General features: G+C 33.6%; 1 protein-coding gene across 9 annotated transcripts in view; it reads left to right on the top strand.

The window, feature by feature from the left end:
* DMD (dystrophin) overlaps positions 1 to 23,526 on the top strand; it is a 1,717,438-nt gene that overhangs the window by 517,947 nt on the left and 1,175,965 nt on the right. For 8 of the 9 annotated variants that reach the window (XM_035001266.1, XM_035001277.1, XM_035001248.1 and 5 more), the window contains 4 exons: positions 1,590 to 1,712; positions 4,091 to 4,228; positions 6,975 to 7,127; positions 7,996 to 8,178. In XM_035001266.1, the coding sequence (XP_034857157.1) occupies positions 1,590 to 1,712; positions 4,091 to 4,228; positions 6,975 to 7,127; positions 7,996 to 8,178 (597 nt within the window). The remainder of the gene's footprint in view (positions 1 to 1,589; positions 1,713 to 4,090; positions 4,229 to 6,974; positions 7,128 to 7,995; positions 8,179 to 23,526) is intronic. The other variant, XM_035001256.1, reaches the window with a different exon arrangement.

The following is a 23,526-nucleotide window of genomic DNA, read 5'->3' as shown; positions in this document are numbered from 1 at the left end:
TTTTAAAAATACCTATTGTTGTATTTTCACATAATTATGTAGAACAATGCAGTTGCTCTAATTAAATATTAGCAAATGTGAACAATTCAATAACACAAAATAGTATCAAATTAAGATTGTTTAGTTATGATTCGAAAAGTTTTTCATCTTTTTGCATTTATAATACTTTGAGAAATATGTTTTAAAAGTGTAGAGGTATGTTTATAATATAGCGGTGGAAACATCCCTTAAGCATATTTACAATACTCCCATTCTGTACTGGTTCAAGAACCAACTATGACATTTCAAATTGCAAATGTTCATTAGGATTTAAAAATAATACTGAAAATAAGTCACTTTTTAAAAAAGAGCCCATAAATCCTTTCTGGTGTGTGTAAAAGTGCCTGACAGATAAGTGTCTATTTGCGTTGTGTGTGCGAATCACATTCTCGTTAATATCATTTGATTATTCACTTTTTCATGAGTAGATATTTGGTTTTTCCTTGAACACTTATCTTTATTGTCCTCTAGGAGATGCTGTTTAATAAAGAAAGAGTAAGATTATGACTGGGAATGTGATGGGGAACAGTAGGTAGGGACCAGACTTGATGCATGCCGTCGTCCTGGCATAAAACACCAGGGGTCGTTCCTGAATTGGTTTTACAAATGGGCAAATGTTTAGCTCTGTAAGAAAATAAGATTTCTATATGTCATCTATGAGTTTTCAGAAGCTATCAGGTATAAAATATTTTTTAGTGTTTTAATGCAAAGAAATTGAATACAGGGTAAAGATCAATAGCATATTTATTTTATTAACTGTTTGAACTTTGATAATTAAATCTTGCCTACTCTTTTGAATATATATTTAATTTCCAATGTATTTTTAATCATCACTCCTCTTCAAGTGGTTTCTTTAGAAAAAAGGGGCTTTAACGTTTTTTGAGACTGGTCAATATGAATTTCAAAATCAAAGAAACTGTGATGTTTGTAAAATTGAAAAATATATATTCAGATTTTTTATGTGAAATATTCTGGGTTCATTCATTTGAATTTTTTGTGCTACCAAAGAAAGTATTCCTAAGGCAAGCTCATGGCATTGCTTGTCTTATGAGAGCGTGCCTGTCAAATTTTCCATGCTAAAAATGTCATTTAAAATATTGGAGCAGATTGCCATGTAGTTTTTCTGAGGGTAAGGAGACAATTCTGCTTTTCTACCTGAGGTTACTGTTACTTGTGAATGAGGCAATTTCTGATAAGACATATTTACACAAATGGTATTTATATCAGAATATTTTAAATAAGATCAAATTCAACTTTAGAATATGAACAATTAGCTCAAATATATGGAAATGAACTTTTGTTGAAAAAAGAGAATGACAAATTGCATTATCTTGCATATATGTTCAGCTCTGATGATGTTAAATGTTTGTCTTTATTTGCATCCTCAGGTACTTTCCCAGTTGTATTTCAAAGCCTTCATAAAATATAATATGGAAACATAATGCATGTCATTATTTTAGCAACAGGAGGTTGAACAAATGTAATTTGGGGGGGTTATGTTTCTAATAAAAAGTAATTTTGATTTAAATTAGCACTATCTTTTTTTTTAGGCCTCCATTCCTTTGAAGGAATTGGAGCAGTTTAACTCAGATATACAAAAATTGCTTGAACCACTGGAGGCTGAAATTCAGCAGGGGGTGAATCTGAAAGAGGAAGACTTCAATAAAGATATGGTAAATTGGTTGTGATAAAAGTATGAATGACCTAGGAGGGGAAATGAATAAATATTTGAAAATAAATTAGATAACTCAAGTCTCCAACTAAGTTCTTGGGACATACCTTGCACATTTTGTGATTCTAATGATTTATTACAAATGCAAAGTATTCTGGTTGAATGTTTATTATGAATGCCAGATTACTGTGGTATGGTCACATAGGAGCACTTGTAGATCCTAATAAGTAGTTCCACAGTTTTGCTTTGACCTGTACTATTTTCAAACTCAGAGGACAAAATGTAATGGAGGGAAAAGAGTTAAATTAGAAAATAAATTGGAAACTTAATAAGAAACTCAGCCATCAAGGATGGATGGTGTTTTGTGTCAGTCATGATTTTGGTAATATAACGTTTATTTCAGAGGGAGGGTATTAGACACAATATAAAAATTATTTATTAAAGTTTACCACAAAGTGGTTTTCACAAAAAGTTGATGAAATAGTACAATAGATGTCTAAAATATGTATAAATTCATGCTGCTTATTTCATGGGAGTAAAGAAATCTAACCATGTGGGCTGTTCCCAAACTCATAACATTCTCCTTCAACCCTGATTAATTTCAAAATGTCTATTACATTTCTCTCTGGCTTGAATATTTCTGCATCACACCTCTTTTCACTGACTTTTTTCTCCTTCCACATCCTTGTCACAATTTCCTTTTCCCTCTTCCACAGCCATCATCAATATGGCATTCTTAACTTCTACATATATCATGCTTGAGATTTCTCAGACATGTATCAATGTTAGGAACTTCTCAGACAATGCTTTAAAATGACATTAAAAGGCAATATATGAATTTTAGATAGTAGGCATGTGAAGCAATAGGAAAACTATTTTCCACCAATCTTAGTTCGCACTGGTATCAATTCTGAATTCCTAGAGCTGCCTGAATCATTCGGTACTCCCCATGTATGGGGTTTGGTGGCTTTGCCAACTCAGCTCAACAAAAGAAAGCCAAGAAGAGGCTTTCCAAGATGCTGAGGTACAGCTACCTCTCCTTCGTGTCAAAGAAGAAACCAGAGGGCGCTGAGGTGAAAAAGAAAGAGTACTGTTTACCTCGGGCTGTTCACCAACTCTGCCCTATGGCTAGCCCTTACCTGCTATGGGAGAAGAAGTGAAGCAGGTTTTTGTTGTTGTTGTTGTTTATTTTTTGTCCTCAGCCCCAGCAAAGGAAAGACTAAAAGGGAAAGACTTTTTAAAATAAATAAGGTCTTTCACAGATTATAAACATATGCCCATGTTATTTTATTACACTAGTAATTGACAAATCTCAGATAAAATGCCATTCCTCTGAAAAAATAAATAATTCTTCAGTTGTGTATAGCAGTTTAAATATGCACTGCAGATTTAGATAGGTAGCATTTGAGTACTATGGATGATTACACACAAATACACATACATGTGACTTTAAAAAATTGTCTAATATTTGTTATTCTTAGCTCATTAGAGTACCTTGAGTACCACTGCAGGGTGAACCTCCTCAAAAGGAAGTTTTCATATACTGAGTTGAAAGAAAGATAGGAAACTAGAAGTGAAAAATCAAATGGTCATATATGCTACCATATTAGACTGGCACTTATTCAAATAGTTTTCTTTCAAAGTAAATGAAAATATTATTCTTGGAGTTTAAAAACTAAATGCATACCAAAAATAATTTTCAAGGAATTTTCCTAATCTCTATTTTAATACTTACTGGATTGCATTTATTTAAAAATAACATGCATATCTGATGTATTTTTAGAAACTAGTTGCAATATTCAGCAGCGATTGAACACATCATTTTTTAATAATGCCCTAATATTTGTGCTAAATTTGGACATACAGGTTATTTAAAGTAGGTGACTAGAAATTAGTGTACATTTAAAATATGTTCACTTAGGAGTGAGTGTGTTAAAATGTTAAGAATCGTTGCCATCTGACATGCATCCACATCCATGTTTTACATGGGTTAGATTACATTATAGATGACACGTTTAGTTCACTTCTCCAAACTAATTTCAGGAAATCTACCAAAAATCAAAGCCAGAAGAATGCTCCACACCAATTGGTACCTTGTCTGAAATGACAAAGTACCTTACAACCTTATCTTCCTACAAATGCCCCCCATCAGGTGTATCCTTTTGAACTGGTAGGCGTCCTTCCTAGATCCTTCTTTTCAAAGCTCAAGTAAACCATATAAAAGCAAAACTATGAGCATAGTATCTTAGAATAACTTTCCTGGAAAGTCTTAAATTGGATTTTTGTGTGTGTTTAAATAACATTTTTTATTATCTCTTTTTAACGATGTACAGCTTTTTAAAAACCAAAATGAAGACTGTACTTGTTGTTTTTAATCAGAGTGAAGACAATGAGGGTACTGTAAAAGAATTGTTGCAAAGAGGAGACAACTTACAACAAAGAATCACAGATGAGAGAAAGCGAGAGGAAATAAAGATAAAACAACAGCTGTTACAGACAAAACATAATGCTCTCAAGGTATTAGAGCTAAAATTATAATATACCTTGCCTGTGGTTTTTTTTTTTCATATGTAGGGTAAACTATATTGTGCATAAATAAAATCTGCTTAAGAGTCTTAGTCACCAGAAAATACATTTTTTTTCCTGTTCAGTGTGTGTGCTTTATTTAACATTTTTGAGTGGTGTCTTTGATTTTGAAAGAAGCGTTGCTTAAAAAATTGTTTTGTTTTGTTTTTTTTGGCTGAGACAAGTTTTTCTGAGTAGTGCTTGGAAAATATTATAATGCATTATTCATTGTGTTTATACATTTAATTTTCTGATATAGTTATTTTTACATTACTTTTACGTCTGTCTTGAATGACCTGCTTAACCGCCAGAATAACCAATTCATATTTTTGTGGGTTTTCTGCTGCCTATATTTTATTGATTTTATCTAAAGTAGGTCCAGTTCTGGTAATCTAATATTTGTTTAATAAGGCCTGGGATTCTACTTAATTTTTTTTTCAATTAACTTCATTTTGCCTTTAAGAGAGTCACTCGTTGCAACTAACTAAGTGTCTAGAGAGTCTAATTTCATTTACAAAGGAATCCTCAAAAATAATGTCCTTGAAGAAGAACTGGCACTCTCGTATGAACCAGTGGTAGCGTATAGCCTCAAGCACCCATGTGACTCATCTGGATGTGTGCAGAAAGGACAGAATAGTGTTGGTTTTTCTATAATAATATTTAGGAAGTTCTTGACATGACACTGGACTTGTGAAGAGTTTTGTGAAATAACCTTTTATTTTTTTAATGTGCTTTTCAATATCCCCTATTGGCATGCATGGCTGATTTTCTAATACTGTTAATTGCCAAACTTTTCATTGTAAATCACTCTCGTAGAGCTATGTAGTTATGCGGGTAGATCCACCTAGTAGGTGGATGAAGTCTGCTTTCTGTATGCAAATAAGAGTATAAAACCTTTCCCCATATAGTCAGACAACCAAATAAACACTGCTGAGAATGTAATTACACAATATTGTGCCTGCAAGGAATCCACAAGGAAAGTCTAATTGGCCAGCAGGTGTTCTGAAGGTAACTGCTGATAAATATAGTAAATAGAAAAGGCCTCTTTCTTGAGGGAGTGTAAGAGCAAGCCATAATGTGCTTTGAAAATCAGAAAGCTCTGTAATTCACACACTTCCAACTGTGACCAGGCTTTCCAAAGCATCAATAGTGGTCATATGATGATATGTGTCCTACTGCACAGCAGTGTTTAATGGTTATCTGGCATATCTCTAAAGAAATCTATATAATGTCTCTAAATATCTTTACACATTACGCATCACCTTGTGCTTAGGGAATGAAAGGAGTTTGAGATTTTATGACCACAAGCCCTTTCTCTTGGTGAAGATGTGAGTTGTGTCACGAATAAGACATGGCTCAGCGCTCATTCACGTGGCTTTATCCTGGTACCTTTGAAAAAAGCAGCATTCCATCTGGCTCATCCCAGGAATTTATTACCTCCACAGGAGGTTTAGAAATTCAACTAAAAATGTAAACTGCAGTGAATTTTACATCCTCAATTTTGAACAAAATGAGAATGAAATTTAGATCATTCTTGCAAATAAATGTTAAAAGTGATTATGAAAATCTGCTTCACTTGCCAAACTAATCTACACCACCAAATTCAGTAACTATATTAACCTGCCAAGTGGCTCCAGTTCTAGTCCTTATGAAATATTTCAAAGAAGGTCAGAACTTTTCCAAAGCAATGAATATTTCAGCAGTTCTTTGATTTTCCTTATTTTCTTTTGCTCCAGTTAAATCTGTACGTGAAACCCTAATTACTAATGTTCTGAAGAAATGAAAGCTGTATTCTGAACTCTTACGTTCCCTTGTGTTATCATAAAATGGCATTACAACAAATTCTATTGATCGGGGAAGACATTGGGTGTGCTTGTAAGGAGCAAGATGATAAATTGCCCCCCTTTGTTGATTTATTAAGCAGTTGCCCTTATTTATTTCATCATGTTGATTGGAAACCATGCACTTCCCTTTTCTTTTTAAGCTAATTCATCATTTTGCATTTGGAACATGATTTGATATAATAAGAAAAAGTTGGCCATGGAAGCCTGAAAAGAAAGAGCATTTTTATAATAGTTGTCATTTTCATGTACACTCACAGATATGTATCTTTCACACTTCTATGTATATAGCTCAAAACAATTTATATGGTAACTAGGATGATTTCATGTTTCTAATCACAAAATATTCATGGCCAATGAAAATTTTTATGAGGACTGCTAAAACCATGAATGTAGTTGCTTCGCTATGTAAACTTAAAATTTTGTTGATGAACCCAGGGCTGAAGATACAAATTTTAGAATCTGTATCTATTTTAAAAGTCAAATACAAATTCATTAAATTTGTGCAAGTGTCTGGTTAATACAGGTGTATTCATCTACTAAACTATTTCACATAGACTACACGATAATTTAGTTGACTCATTTAGTCAATTAAATAAGACAAGATTTCTGAACAACTATGCACATGTCAGGAGAAAATACTTTAAGTGGGTTGTTCAGTTTCCCTTAGCTTTGTGTGAATAGGTCCTGCCACAAAAATACCTAATTTCATCATCTCTTTGTATATTCAGCATTTAAATGTGAATTTAAGTGAAGCTGTACAAGAAGATGAGGGGTTCATTATTTGTAAATAACTACAGCCAGAAGTGTACTATACATATATATTGATATTTTAATAATATCTGCACCATGAACAGGATTTGAGGTCTCAAAGAAGAAAAAAGGCTCTAGAAATTTCTCACCAGTGGTATCAGTACAAGAGGCAGGCTGATGATCTCCTGAAATGCTTGGATGACATTGAAAAAAAGTTAGCCAGCCTACCTGAACCCAGAGATGAAAGGAAAATAAAGGTAATGTTGTTTTAGAATGTCAATACTAGATTTTATTGCTACAATTTAATTTCTTTATCTTAACATGTGTGGATCGTATTTAAAATCATTGATGTTGTTTCCTCTCTTAGTGTTCTCTCTGATTTGCTGCATTTCCTTGTATTGTGTTTTGTTTTGGTAAATGTATTGTATTAAGTGTTTTTTAAATTGACATAATGTGAAATGAATAAAATGTTTTATCTCTAGACAATGTAAAATGAATTAAGAAATGTCGTATGGTTTCTGGTAAACTTGTAATTGACTTTGTGTATCTTTGTTCCAGATGAACAAATGATTTATCGGTATATGGACGACTTCTTTCTCATGTTAGCACATTCATTTCATCAGAGCATCTTCACACATCAGTGTCAAATCTCTATAGATTGATTTGCATATTGTCCGAAGATGTTTTTTTTCTGTTATTATTTCACACTTTTTATTTTGCTTCGTTCTCTGTTGAGCTCCTCAGAACTTTAAAAAAGAAAATAAATAAGCACTGACCCTCTAAATTATATTCTATGTGGATGGTCCCTAAGAAATAATGAGTAGGCACTCCAATTTGGGTTAGCCCCCAAAACACCAGAGGAATTGAGAAGAAAGGAAAATGTTAGATGAATTTAAATATTTTACTAATTAGCATATCTAAAACTGAGCATTCGAAGGATAACTGAAATAACATTTGGATCCTTGGGGGAAGATGACAGTGATGGCTTCCATAGTTGTAAATCACGGAACATGACAATAAAATGACAACAGCCTTTGAAATTTCTGAGAGAAGTGTGTGCTGCTTGCGGGTTGGTTGATGTGGTTAGCTAACTGCCCTGGGCCCTGTATTGGTTTTGCTCAATAGGAAATTGACCGTGAATTGCAGAAGAAGAAAGAGGAGCTGAATGTGGTGCGCAGGCAAGCTGAGGGCTTGTCTGAGGATGGGGCCGCAATGGCAGTGGAGCCAACTCAGATCCAGCTCAGCAAGCGCTGGCGGGAAATTGAGAGCAAATTTGCTCAGTTTCGAAGACTCAACTTTGCACAAATTGTGAGTTGTTACTGGCAAACCCACGTATGTGTTTGCAACTGCTACCCTAATAACAGAGGCCTACTAACAAACGGAAAAAAAAAAAAAAAAAAAAAAAAAAAAAAAAAACTGGGTGCAATTTCAGACTTCTAATATGCATTCTGAAAGTGAGCAGTTTCCCCTCACCTCGGGCTCCTGCAACGCTAGTGATTAGTTTTTCAGATTAAGAACACAATAAATCAACTCACAAAGGGAACAGGCCCTTTATCACAAACGAAAACTGCATCTTAATTTGTTTTGCCACATCATTTTTTCCATAACATTGGCAATGTCAATTTGTCAATGGATCATACATTTACATTATTTCAGTGTGTAATCCAAAAATACGTATTGCTTTCCTGAGACCATCCCATGCCAATTTTACTTTCTTAATGTATACATGGTAAATAATAAATCTTTGGTGAGACATCTTCTTATAGCAACTTGCATAAGGACCTTATCTCATTGACTTAGAAGAATAGTAGTTTAGTCCTCGTATCTGGCTTAACTACTTAATGGATTAAAAGGCTTTTCAGAAGTGAATGCCTAGTAAGATGGTTTATAAATGATAGCAGATTGGAAAATATCAGATATTGTGACCACTGAAATATTACAAGCCAAAGGGAAAAGGAACAACTGTTCTTTCAAACAACTGGATGGATATTTGGTGATTTTCTCCTTAAAAAGGCAATTCATACGCATAAGTTGGGTCTTCACTATTTGTAATAGGGTATAAACTGTAGGATTTTTTCTAACAAATACATTTTTTGTTCCTATTCTGAGATACCATAAAGTGAAGAGGAATGCTTGCTGCTATGTAATCATGCAAAAATAGTGCTTCCCACAAAACAAATGTGTTAAGGCTGGGAAATAAGGATTTCTTCATGTGTTAGGTTGAAACCAATAGATATGCAATCATTTTCAACCTATGTAAAGGATAATTTCATTTGTTTCAACCTTCAGATGAGACTTTGTGGAATTTGTTATGTGATACTGTTGATTCCATTTAATATGGGTATTTTAAAAATATGCCTTAGACAGCATAGCTTTATTTTTTAAGCATGTAATTTTGTTAATGCTGCTTATCAACCAAGGAAAAATATACTACATGTCACTTCTTTTACAAAACATTACAAAAATCCATGAATACACTGTTTTTGATGAAATCCAGGACCCTAAGATTTAATAGCAGCTGAATATTTGAGAAGTTGGAAGAAGTAATATAATATATTGAGACTATATTACATTTGAAATCCTATTCCAGCTGATTGCACATTTTAGCCTATTATCCTTCCTATTAGATGTTATGAACATAATATGTCATAAATCACCAAAGCTTACACTAACAGAAAGCCTGTGTCTGTGAATACAAAATGAATTGAAAGATTAAGGCAACCATAAAGAAAATACAAGTAAAATATTTTCAATGAATTTAATAGATCATTCAAGGAGAAGTCCCTTGCTTTGATTTATCTCACTACTAACTAATTTCTCCTTTCCAATTTTTCCCATATCTTGACACATCCTATATGCAGAATTAGATTTTTTTACAACCTGGTCAAGGTAAGTTATTATTTTTTTATAGTTAAATGGACACAGGATCAAAAATCTCCACAAACCACCCACTTAAAATGTCATTACGTCCTTATTCATAAAGGGCTCTCAACACATATTTGTAAAACATAATGATGATTGGTAAAATAAACCAAGGACATGTAAACCATCATAAAATTTTAAAAGTCATAATAAAATGCTAAGATGTATTTTCCCCATAAACTGTTTCTTCTTGATTTTGTGACTGAGAGAACCAAAATTCAGAAGGTGCCTGGAGTGGGGAATATAGTTTTTGAATATTTATTTATTTGAAAAAAAGCGAGAGAGAGGGTGTGTGTGAGCATGAGCAGAGGGATGGGCAGAGGAAGAAGGAGAGGGAGAAGCAGGACCCCGAGATCATGACCTGAGCCAAAGGCAGACGCTTAACCAACTGAGCCACCCAGGCGCCCCGGGAATATATTTTTATGTAAACTCTGGGTATCCGTGCTAACAGAAGTAATAATAATATGTATGAAGAACAATCAATTTAATATTACAATTATATTTGGCTTTGAATTTTAATTAGGCATAAAAGATGAGAGATAGATAGACAGATCCAAGATGTATCTTTTTATTCCACTGATTACTAATCTATATTGAAAAACTGATTTCACATGTCCACCAACCTGGTTAGAGTCATCTTTCCCAATTATCATACAATGAAGCCTTTTGAGATTAGCCACAAGTGAACAACTTAACCAAAAGTTATGTTTGGAATAATCCTACAGTGGCTCTGATGCAGCGCAGGTCATCATAACTTCAGTATTCTTTACCTCCCCCTGGCTCCCCTTCTCTATTTGTCTCATCTTTCATTCTCCCAATTTTCCCTTTCTCTTCTCTCTAGATGTAAATTCTAGACTTCGTTTGGACTTACTGATTTTCAGTTAGTCTTTCATATCTTAGGAGTAACAATTCAAGATTGCAGGGAGTACTCTAAAGTGCTTAACATTGGTGAGTTGCGTTTAAAATGAGAAATTAATATTCCTTGTTTCAGAGATAAAAGTTTAAAAATGGACTAAGCGGTGTAAAATTTGTGCACTTCAGGGACTATGTCCATGTCAGAGCTATATATGGCAATTATGAAGCTCAGACAAGGTCTGGAACTTTGAGGGAGCCATGTGGCAGCCCTGCGCCAGACAAGAGTGCAGACCAAAGCAGAGTAGCAAGTTATCTCCAAACGATAGTCCTCAGGACAGTCCTAGAGACCACAAAGAAGGGAAACAGATTGGGAGGAAGCAGGTAAATTTTTCTCTAAGTATTCAGGAGGTTGAAGCCCCTGCCCTAGTTAGGAATAGAAGACAGTTCTAATTATACTTCCTGTTGACTTGCAGACCTTGCTGATCAGTGAAGACCAAGCAATGATTGTAAACTGAACATGAGGAATTTTTCTGCAGGATGTTTTATAACACCTGTGTGGTCTAGTAAAAAGGCCATTCCCTGGGATGAACAGTCTAGAATATGAATCCCACTCTGTCTTCTAGCTGTATGCTCAGGGGTAAATAAATATCTCTCAGCCTGATTTCCCTCATCTGTATAAGAGGAATATGGACTTTTGTGATAACAAAATATAGTAACATTTATAAAACACCTGCTGTATTATAGGAGCTCAATGAATCAAATTTTTTTTCTTCTTCCTTCTGTATGTAACACTGGAAAAGATACATTATTTTTAAATTTTATGTCTTTATAGACTGTTAAGAGGATTATGTTCAGCATGTACCATAGATTTATAATGTTATTAACAACAGGTAGATATATTTTTTTGATGTAGATTACAAATTAGATTCCCTTATCCTTGAACACGTAATTGTATCTAGAGTCGCAAAGCATTTGCAGGAAGTTTCGTACAAAGCTGGTGATTCTACTGATGAAGGCATACTTCCTCATGAACATGTCAGGAGTTCTCTATCTAAATTCTTATCTCCTACAGAAAAGTAGAGAAAGAGATAAGAAAAAAACCAAAGGCTTTGAAAGTTTCTTAATAGAAAATTACATGTAATTTTTATTAAGCATAATTGTAGCATTTGAAAGTTAATCTCCCAGAGCTCAAGAAAATGCAGCCAAAAAATTACACAAAGAAAGTACCACCACAATCCAGGAACTCCTAAGCAAAATAAGCTCACAGACTAAAATTACAATGGATATAAAAAATTCTTTTCATAGATGATGATAACAGATGCCAAAAAATAAAAGGAGTATGCACGTCTGAGGAAATTAAAGATAAGAGAACAATCAGCAAAGGACATTAAAATAAGCGTTTAAATTTTTTTTAAGTAATTGGGGTTTTTTTAATGTTCAAAAAGATTTTTAAAGAGGATGTAATGGAATTCCTACAATAAAAATAGGCCATTTTGAGTAGTGAACAGGAAGATTTGAAAAAATAAAAAGTCTAGAGATTAAAATATAATTATTAAAATAATAACTCAGACGGCTTTTTAAATAGTTGATTCATCATAGAAGAAAAATGAATATATTCACTGAAGGATATTGAGGATAATTTTGCTTTGCTGAAAATACTGGAATATGTAGAGAATGGAATAAAAAGCTCATATATATGCATGAAAAGAGTTCCAGATTGGAAAAGTGGAGAGCCTGGGGAAGAGACAATATTTTATATAAATGACTGACATTTAACAAAATTGAATAAATCTCAGTTTACAAGAGTCCTCAAGTTGAGTAAAGCTCAATTTAAATGAGTCCTCAGGTTGAATAAAGCTCAACTAGACTGGAATAAATAAAAACAAGTCACACCTAGGTAGGTTTGAATGAAACTCAGAACATCAGTGATCAGGAAGGTATCATAAAAGCTACTGAGGACCAAGAGCAGAATACCTACAGGGTGACAAAGTTGACAGTAGACTTTTCATCAATAATAGATATTAGAAGACAATGGAATAACATCTTCAGTATGCTCGGCAAATTTTCAAATGTCCTGTAAACTGTGATTCAAAAGTGAAGACAAAATATTTTCAGACATACAAGTATTTTCAGATAAACAAACTGTGAGAATTTATTACCTATATATTCTTGCTGAATTAATAAACAATATGCTAGTGTACAAAAAGGAAAATGAAGCCAGAAAGAAGGAGCAAGCTATATAAAGCTATCTAGAATTCTATATATAAGGAAGGAATTTTTTTTTTTAATCTTGTATTCAGCCATTAAAAGTGTAGCAAGTGCTGCAAAGGAAAACAGAAAGCTATGAGAATGTAGAAGTGATTTGACTCAACTTAAAGAATACTCTAAGAGGCTCAATGTAGAGAGTCACAACAAATATAAGCTTTGTGCCTAATGTGTTCAGTATGAATTATTGCTAATTATTATGTTTCTTGGAAGCAAAAAAAAAAAAAGTAACCCTTTGGAATAGGCATACATACATGACCTGTCCCAGGAATGGGAGCGAAAATAATGCAAAGTCAGAGAAAAAGATGGAAAAGAAATGTCCCTTTTCTAAATACAACAACTCCCCTTGCCCTAGATATCCTATAGCTTCAAAGATCAAGTAAATAATGCTGATATTCAAAATTATATATCTAACAACGTCTTCAACTTCTTTTGGATGCCTAACAGATATGTCAAACATAACATACTCCAGTCAGGAATTAACTGATTGTTGCCTCTACATAATTTGGCTCCAAAGCAGCTCCATGGGTGTTAGTAAATTACCTTGTCACTTAAGCGCAAAACCTAGATATCATCCATGATTGCTCTTTTCTCTTGTATTATCCATATAATTCATTTCAAATTCTATTGGTTCTACTCACAAAATACAGCTTTTTTCTTTCTTTCTTTCTTTCTTTCTTTCTTTCTTTCTTTCTTTCTTTCTTTCTTTCTTTCTTTCTTTCTTTCTTTCTTTCTTTCTTTCTTTCTTTCTTTCTTTCTTTTTATTCTTATGTTAATCCCCATACATTACATCATTAGTTTTAGATGAAGTGTTCCATGACTCATTGTTTGTGCATAACACCCAGTGCTCCATGCAGAATGTGCCCTCCTCAATATCCACCACCAGGCTAACCCATCCTCCCACCCCCCTCCCCTCTAGAACCCTCTGAAAAACAAAATACAGCTTTAATCAGACCACTCAGTATCTGCATTGTGGAAACCCCAGTCTACAGCATAATCATCTCTCATCTGGGTTACTTCAACAGCCTCTAATCCTTGCTTCCAGGCTTTCCCCACCTACACTATATTCTTTCTGGTGAAGCCAGAGTGCTCCTAAAGCATAAGTGAGATTCTATCAAGCCCCTGCTGCTCATTACCCTTTCAATGAAATTCCATGAGATTATACATGATTTGGTTCCTGCCTGTCCTATTACTCCAACTTCGTCTCCCTTTTTGCCATTCTCCCTGTCATACAGGCATAAAAACATCTCCTCCATACTTAAATACACCAACACCATTTCCATTTCAGGGCCTTTGTATGTTTTGCTTCTTCATGGAATATTTTTCACCTAGACTTTCACGTTGGTACTGTAACTCAGCCATCCTTCCATTTATCAACAATAAACATTTAGTAGAACTTTGATGTATAATCTGGACAGGTAATACTTAACAGGTTTTTTTCATATTTTAAAAATATTTTTATACTTCTTATAAGTATGCATTTCAATTGGGAATTTAAGATGACTCTCTAGAACAGCAGATTTCATTACAGTTACTCTCAGAAGTGTTATACTGAGAAAAGACAAAGTTCCTGAAATTTAACACTGAGGTGGTAGAGTGACTATGAGGAGGATTACAATATCGTATTGTAAAGGATAGTTTTTAGTACATTGGAGTAAATTGCAGTAAGGTATGTTAACAACATTAGAAGTACACGTTTCTAAAATAGACAAGTTCTTGAAAAGTTGATAGAAAATTAGTTTTGTTAGTAGTTTCACTTTAAATGCTAAGGAAATGTATTATATAAATTAGTCCTTATGTGAATACTTTTTTAAGATAAAAACACTTTTATAGTGTGAGCATTCCTCCACTAACTTTTAAAAATTGTTTGAATTTGAATAGAACCTTACATCTCTATAAAGAGCTTTCACCTATATCTAGTTTGTTTCCACTAATAACCTTCTTATTAATAACCTTATTATTTTCATTGTCATTTTATAGTAAAGAAAATTTAATGAGGTTAATTATATTTGTCCAAGGGCACATGTAAGGAGTGGAAGACACCACACTTGGACTCAGTGCTTCCTGAAATATAGTGGGAGTTGTTCAAAAGAAAGAAAAATATCAAGTGTCCAAATAAGTTTGAGAAATACTGAATTAAGCAAAGTTTCCTTACTCCAGAATTTAGCAGGGCTTTTGATATGCAAATGTTATTATGAATTTCTACAAGGGGAATAAATTCTGCAGACTTTCACATCTGGATAGTTGCAGTACAAAAGGGGAAATTTCATTTCAGTTTTATGATAGGATTCCTGCTCAAGTAGTTGTGAAGAACTAGTGTTCTTCAGGAAAAAAAGAAATGGGAAAAGCATTGCTGTACCATTGTGCTTTTGTTACGTTGGATTTTCTTAAAAGAAAGCATTGCTTCATAAGAAAAGCAACCACAGAGTTGACTGCCATCACCTTATGTAAAATAATACCTGGACCTAGATTTGATATTCCATTACTCATTTTTTGGTATATTTTCTCCTATCACATAATGATAACAAATTAATTTTGAGACTAAGGGGGAAACATCCTCTTTGCATAATTGCCACATAGATGTTTTCCTTTGCCTTGAAATAACAACAGAGATTGTCCACTGCCAATGCAAGATCCTTGAAGAATTTGGAAACATAAATAATTTGGTTAGAGACAGAATGTTCTTTAGTAAACAGGGTTGTGAATGTAAAAAAATAATAATGGTTGCTATGGGAAATGAACCAGGAGGTAGCTGCTTATAAAATTTTCCTCCTCTCAGCTTCAATTTTATAGTAACATATCACAAGAGTTAAGAAAGAAATCAAGTAAGTCAAGATTCTATGTCTCCTAGATTGTGATCATAATAGTTACTGCCATTTCTATAGTAATTTTTTTTCTAGCCTCTAGTTATGTAATAGAATCAGTTTAATGGTTGTTTGGTAAATAGAGTATGTTCAGCTAGAATCACCTTTCAAGAAGATGACAGACTCACTGATCCCCTCATCCCTCTTTTCAAATGTAAGGAAATTCTGAATAAAATATAATTTTAAAGGAGTTTTAAAGATATAGCTGAGATCAAAATATATAATGGAAACTTCCTTCCCTCTTTTTGCCAAAAATGAGCATATTATCTCATGTGATAGTGAACCTGGATTGAGGGTCCAGTGGTTAAAAGAAAGTTTTGAAGACATTTTATATGTGGTCTTATACAACATCTAATATAGAGATGTAAATGAAAGCCCTGTTTAAACATAGAAACTTCAAGATCTTTACTCCACATGTAGGTGAGAAATAGACCAATCCTACCTACAAGCCCAATTCTGTCTTTCAAGGATTCTGGCTGGAAAAGAAAAATCTTTGATAATTAAAATTGAGTGTGGGAGGTCTGAATTTATATACTAACCATAAGCCTCTAGATTCCTGAACTGAGAAATTAACATAAACTGAGTCCCAGATTGGTGAAATCTGTGAAGTCTTCTCCCACAGTCATACAATGAGTCGTTCTTTTCAGAGTTCCATAGACACACTAATACTGAATATTGGTTCACTGCAAAATATTACAACCCATATGAAGACATGAATACATGGTGACTTAGAGTCATCTAACATGATCAAGAGAATTAGTACTTCATGAACCTAAAATAATAGAAAAGCGCTGGATATAGTAAAGTAAATATGTTGAAAACAAGAAAGGAATAAAATGAGCATTAATTTATAAAACCACCATACACACAAAAAAATACATAGGTATTTATGATGATAATACATCAAGTAAAGCTTATAGAAGCCCAAAACTAGTCCTTGAAATAAAAAGCTAAGTATATATGTTAAACACCTAATTAAACAAATGTGAAGAGAAAATTAGAAACTCACTATAGTAAAATGATCATAATATACCACATAAAAATAAAAAAAATATGGAAAATGTGAAAGAAAGACTGAGAGAACAGAATAAGAAGCTTTATGACTAATATAATTACAAAAGGAGAAGACAAAGAACACAGGAGAGACAATATTTAAAGGACAATAGCCAAGCATTTCCCAGAACTTAAGGAAGATATGAGCCCACAAATGGAGTAAATACATTGGTGTCCCAACGAAGATGAATTAAATTAAGTATGGTAAAACAGAATATATAAATACCTTGTGAAGGAACAGAGCACGCACATACGTCAACACAAGTGACTTATTTAACTGAAGGTTCTGATAATAAAAAATATCTCCAAATTTCTATCATACTACCATTGCAAAATCAAGACAAGGCCGCTATTTATAAGATAGGTTCTACCCATGTTAGAAGAACTGATATTATGTTGTAATTTTTATACTTGGAGCAAGAAAACCTAGGGTTACATCCTGCATGTCTCATTATCCATACAACTTTGACTAGATATTTGAGCCTCAGGATAAAATTAGTAACTTTTTTCTTACAGAATTAAGAGAGATTATGAACCACCAAAAATGTTAAAGGCGTTCAAAAATATTTTTTTATGTTCACTAGTTTGAAGGACAGTATGCACAAGGGTCGGTGTCCAGAGCTCACACTGATAGGTGTCTTGAAAAGCCAAAAGCCAAAAATTTAAGTTGCTCTGAGTTGGTAGCGTCAAATAAACCTAACAAAAGCAAATACAAATTTTTCTCATTTAGCACTGCTTAAATCTAAACTTTACTATTTATTTTAAAATTATTTATTTATTTTAAAGAGCAAGAGAGAGCGAGAGAGCATGAGCGGGAGGGGCAGAGGGAGAAGGAGAAAGAATCTCAAGTAGACTCCATGCTGAGCATGGAGCCCAATGCAGGGCTCCATCTCACCACCCTGAGATCACTACGGGAGCCAGAAACCAAGAGTCAGATGCTTAACCGACTGCGCCACCCAGGCACCCCTAAACCTAAACTTTAAATAATTCCCACAGATAAAGTTCCAAGAACATGTGTTTAGAATTAAAATGGCAATTCACACAAGGAAACAGACAGCAGAATACAACTCCCAAAGACAGAAGATAATGAATTAATGACATACAGAATGTAAAACAAATAAATATTTTCAAAATAGTAATAGTTTGCATGAAAAGTAGGAATTAGGGACAAGAGGCAGTAATAAGATAATGATCACAAAGTTTTAGAAAGAGTTAAATAGAACTTCCAGAAATTGAAAAATGTAATAAATTAATAATTCAGTGGACAAGTTAAGCATCAGATTAGGTATAACAGATATGGGGAATTATAAAATTGGAAGATAGATAAAATAAATTACCTAAAATGCATAGAGACCAAAACATAGAAATATGAAAATAAAAAGGATAAGAAAGGGAGTGAGAAGGTCAAATATAAGAAAGAATGGAAAAAAAGTCAATATTTGAAGTGACAATTGCATAGGAATATCCAAAATTATTGAAAGTCTCAATAATCAGGTTGGGAATCAAACAAATCTCAAACAGGAAAAAAAAAATTCACACATATAGCCTCATAATGAATCTGGTAAGTTCCCCAAACAAAGAATTTTCAGCACAGCTTAAGAGACAGATTACCTAGAAAGTATTGACATATATAAGTGACAGAAAATTCTCAAGCAACAGTAAAAGCCAGAGGTGGTAGGATGTCTTCAAAAATAATGAAAGAAAAACCACCTATGAACCTAGAATTGTATACTTATAGAAGCTTTTTAAAAAAATAACACTGAAATAAAGATCTTACCAGACAAAAATTGAGTCCATTCGCTAGCAGGAGATCTTCACTGTAGAGTCCTCAGGGTTGTTGGGGGTTTTTGTTTTGTTTTTTAGAATTAGCCATGGTAAAAAGTTATACAATTATCTATCCATATACCTTCATGTTGTGTTAAAATAATTTTATATCCTAAACTTTTACTACACATTATGTCATCCTTTTCTTTGTTAGTAAAATTAAGTTCTGTAAACACTATTAAAACCCATGTAATATTCCATGGCATGTCTGTACCTCATGGCTTGTTTCTAACAAGAAGGAAAATGACCCCAGATGGAAAATTTGAGATGCAAAGAAGAATGATGAGCAAAGAAAGTACTTAACAAATGGAGAAACCTAAACAAACATTTACTAAATGTAAAAGTGTCTGATTTATTTATTTAAAAAAACAGAATGGAAACACTAGACATCATTGACATTATAGTAGAGAGGGAGATTGCTTGGAGTTCTTCACCTTGTTTACCTCCTACTTTTCTGGTTGTTCTTTGTCAGCCTCTGTTGGTGCTACCGCCTTCTCTACTATTGAAATGTCCCAGTGCTCAGTCCTGGGAAATTTTCCTTTTTTTTTTTTTTTTTTAAGATTTTATTTATTTGGGACAGAGAGAGAGACAACACGCACAAGCAGAGGGAGAGTTTCAAGCAGATGCCCCGCGGAGCAGGGAGCCCAACGCAGGGCTCGATCCCAGGATCCTGGGATCATGACCTGAGCCGAAGGCAGACGCTTAACCGACTGAGCCACCCAGGTGCCCCGACAGTTTCCCCTTTCTATTTATACCTTGTGCTTTGCTCTTTTCATCCAGTCTCATAACTTTGATGCCAGGTACAACCTCATGACCACTACATTTTTTAACCAGACCACTCTTCTCCCCTGAACTATAGTGGCAACACTGCCATTTCAGTTTCAGGTAAAAATCTTTCTTTGTTTTCCTTCACTTATTCTCAACACAGTAGACAGACACACCACTTGAAAATAGAAATCAGGTGTGTCTATCGATTCGGAGTGCGCCAGTGGATTCCCATCCATTTTCAAGTGAAATCCAAAATCCTTACATTAATTTCAAGGGATATATGACCTGGCTCCTTATTACCTCTCAGGCCTTATCTCTTAATACTTTATGTCTTGTTCATTCTGCTCCACCTACATTGGCCTTTTCATTCTTCCTGGAACATGTCTGGCATCCTCCCTTCGCATTGTGTTCCTTACACCTAGAACACTCTTCCCCCAGACATCTGTGCATCCCTCTCCACCTCTGCCTTCAGATCTTTACTTGAAAGTGTTCTGAGTGAAACACGCACACTTGCTTGGTGCCTTCCCCACTTACTTTTCTGCATAAAATTCACTACCAGGAAAGTTACAAATATTTCCATTCTTCATCTTATTATCTATCTCTCTCTGTAGAGTGAAAGTCCCAAAAATGCAGGAATTTTCTCTTTTTTTCCCACCACTGTGTCCTCAGAACCAAAAATGATGATTAGCAAGTAATATGTACACAACATACATTTGTTGAGTGATGAATAAAATGACTCTAAGATCCTCTTAATGCTCAGAAAGAGACCATATAAAATTTTTTGTGCATGTTAATAGTTTGGGAGTAACCATTAACACAATAAAAGAGAGTATAAAATTTCTGAAGTCTAGAGAGGAAAAATAAATACATAAACTATTGAAATAAAATGAGTAATCCACACTGGATACTGGGGCTTAAGAACATTAATTGAATTGGCCAAAGATAGTAAGCAACTACATTAACACAGGACTTTGGATTTTCTGAATCTTTCCAGTCCAAAGCCCTTACTCTATATAAGATGTCAACTGCATTTTAATATTCTTACAAGTTTAAATAAATTCACCACTTTATAAATGTTTCACACAACATGTTACCTCAGAAATATTACCTCAAATGACTGGGTCTAAATAGCACAATAAATTAAGATTATTAATATAAATGTGTTAAACTAGATTCCCTGTTTATATTAGTACACTCAGTTATTGTAGAGTTAGGTTATGGCGATATTAGGTACATAATTTTGTATGTCCATCTTTTGAATTAAAGCTATAATGAAAAAAAAAGCTATAATGAATAACTACAGTCATTTTGATGTCAAATATATAAAGAAAGTTGCCTTTCTTAAAGTACTGTATCATATTTTGCTATCAAGAGGAAATTTAACACAACCTTCAGGAAATATTGATGGTATTGATGGTAAACATATTAATGTATTTTCATAAATATTAGGTATAAACACAAAACTGAATCTGATGCATTATTGATATGTACAGTTTTATTATGTAATTTTATCTGTAAATTTAGAATAAATATAACTCTTTTTTGGCATCAGAGTAACTTGTTTCACTAAAATAAGTATTCTCTTCCTTGGAGTGACAGTGCTTGAAAAATGATTACTTTTGGTAGAACTATTTTGTAACAGTTTACTACTTCTCATTGTGAATAAGGACATTAAGCAAAATTTATCTTTTCTGGGTCTAATGAAAAATAATTGGGAATATCTGTTATTTTGTTGAGAGATAACACAATTATCTTGCATACTAGAGGTATGCAACACTAGATTTTTACGAAGAGTATCTCTAATCCTCAAAAACAACCTAAACAGATGAAAATTTGTCAAGCAACTTGCTTGAGTTCCCATAAAATTAAGGGTAAGGATTCCAACATCAGGGTATAGTTTTAATTATTAAAGTAACAGAGATATGTTGATATTGTCTCCTTGGTGGAGGGGCATTGTTTCATTATATCAGTTTCTTTCCTTTTTTATTTGCTTTTAATGAGAACCTCCTAATAATTATAAGGGTGCAGTGAAATCAGAATTCCATACACTTACTGGGAGTCTGTAAAGAAACTCGTTTTATTTTGGATACATTGAATTGGCATTTCTTTCATTTAATAAACATTTATCTAGTGCCTCCTATGTGCCAGACAACACAAAACATAAAATAACATTGGCGAATCCATGGCAATCATACAAAAGACGTGATATTTGATAAATATAACTCATACAATGAAGGGGGGAAAAGTACGAGAATTTATACCCAGCAATTTGACCTCCATTTGCAACATAACAATAAAAAGTGTAATTTTCTGCAATCTAAATTTGCTTTCAAAATATGGAACACCAGCTGGAATGGAGCTCAGATGGCTTCTGCAGTGGAGTTGGCACTATCCTTCTGAGCATGCCCGAAACAACTGGTTAAAAATAATTAAATCACTTACACCATCTGTGAATCATTCTGATTCTTCAGTGATTACTTAAGACTCTCATGGTATGGAACATATTCTTAGAACAGATGAATAAAATTAATTCAAGTGTATTGCTTTCCTAAGTTCGATTTTCATGAAATAAACAGCTACAATGTCTTTAAGTTTGCTAAGTTATCTGATATTTCTTCTGCCCTCTTTCATGAGCCAGTGGCTTTTGAAATCTTAAAATGTATTTGAAATGTAGTTTTATTTTAAGTAATACAAATGCATTTATTCACAGATACTTCATTATGCAATGTAATTTTCTTTAAAAAATTCCATAATTTTTACCTTTATTTATTTAATCTTCTGAGTGTAGTACTCAATAAATAATAGACAGCTGTCTACTAAAAAGCTAATTGAAAGTCCAAGTAGACTGCATTCTCAGATTTAACACCATATGCTATAATCATGAGTGGTTTTTAAAAATTTAAGTGGCTATTTTAATACATGTAAAGCAGAGGAAAGCTATATTTAGTGGTGAGTAGTTCATGGATAAAATGTGTATGGATAAAATGAAAACCAAGGTCCATATATGTACAAATTCAACATGTTTAGATCAATTCATAACTTAGAGGCGTTCTTAGCTATTTAGCTAAATAACAATGAATAGGCACTTATTTCCAAGATAAATCAACTGTGGGGATTTCCAGGAGATCTTTGCAAATAGTTTTCCATAATAGTTATGAATGTCTGGGTGGCAAAATATAAATAACTGTATTGTTTAACAAATATAGTAATCTATAATATTTATAACTACCTTTGTGGTCTCTACAAAGTTCAGATTCTGTTGTGATTAGTACTTAGCCGATTACAGATATACATGAAACAGTAGAATAATATCATGGACACTCTAGTTTCTTACCTCATAAATAGATACACTTGACAGTTTCCTACATGGGAACGAATTTTGAGAGAACTAGACTCTTTCATATATTAGCTTCCTTAGTGTAAAACAGCCTCTTTAATGTACTGCCACAATGGCCTCCTCTCCTTCAGACTTGCAAAAATGTCTTCCACTTAATAGTCTTTGCAGTTGTGGTCTCCTTTTCTTGGTACTTTGTGGATCTTTGCCTGTTAGTGTTCGCTCATCTGGCAGGATGTAGAGCAAATATATCCTTCAACATCCTGTCTGATATAGTTCACAACATTCCCTTCACCTCCTCCATCACGCTCTATAATATTAGCCAGATTATTTTCCTTATAGCACTTACCATGATCTTAAAATGTTGTTTGTTTACTTATTTATAATTTGTCTTCTACCATTGGAATTGTGGGCTCCATAAGGGCAGAGACTTGTCTATCTTGTTAACTAGTATTTTTCTTATATATACATTCTACCACTGCATAGGTGTTCAAAAAAAAAGGTGTTGAATAAATGGAAGAATGGATCTTCTTGTGGAATTCCGTACAGTTCAGTTATTTGTTCTGTAGTCTTACAACATTAGTGCCCCAGTGCCAAGTATACCAGTGTCTGAAAGTTTTCACTGGTCTTTAGGAAAGGGGAAAAAATAAGAGTGAATGTGTTGAGCTTTTCAAAGAGCTAAATTTACACAAGAATTGTCCTTTCTTCAAAAAGTATGGCTTTCTGCAGTTGATAGTGTGTGTTGGGGGCGGAGCATTAAAATAGCCTTTC

This window comes from Mirounga leonina, unplaced genomic scaffold (assembly GCF_011800145.1).
Source record: "Mirounga leonina isolate KUSES-001 unplaced genomic scaffold, KU_Mleo_1.0 Mir_101595, whole genome shotgun sequence".
Classification (NCBI taxonomy): Eukaryota; Metazoa; Chordata; class Mammalia; order Carnivora; family Phocidae; genus Mirounga; species Mirounga leonina.
This window is presented reverse-complemented; position numbering and strand designations above follow the sequence as displayed.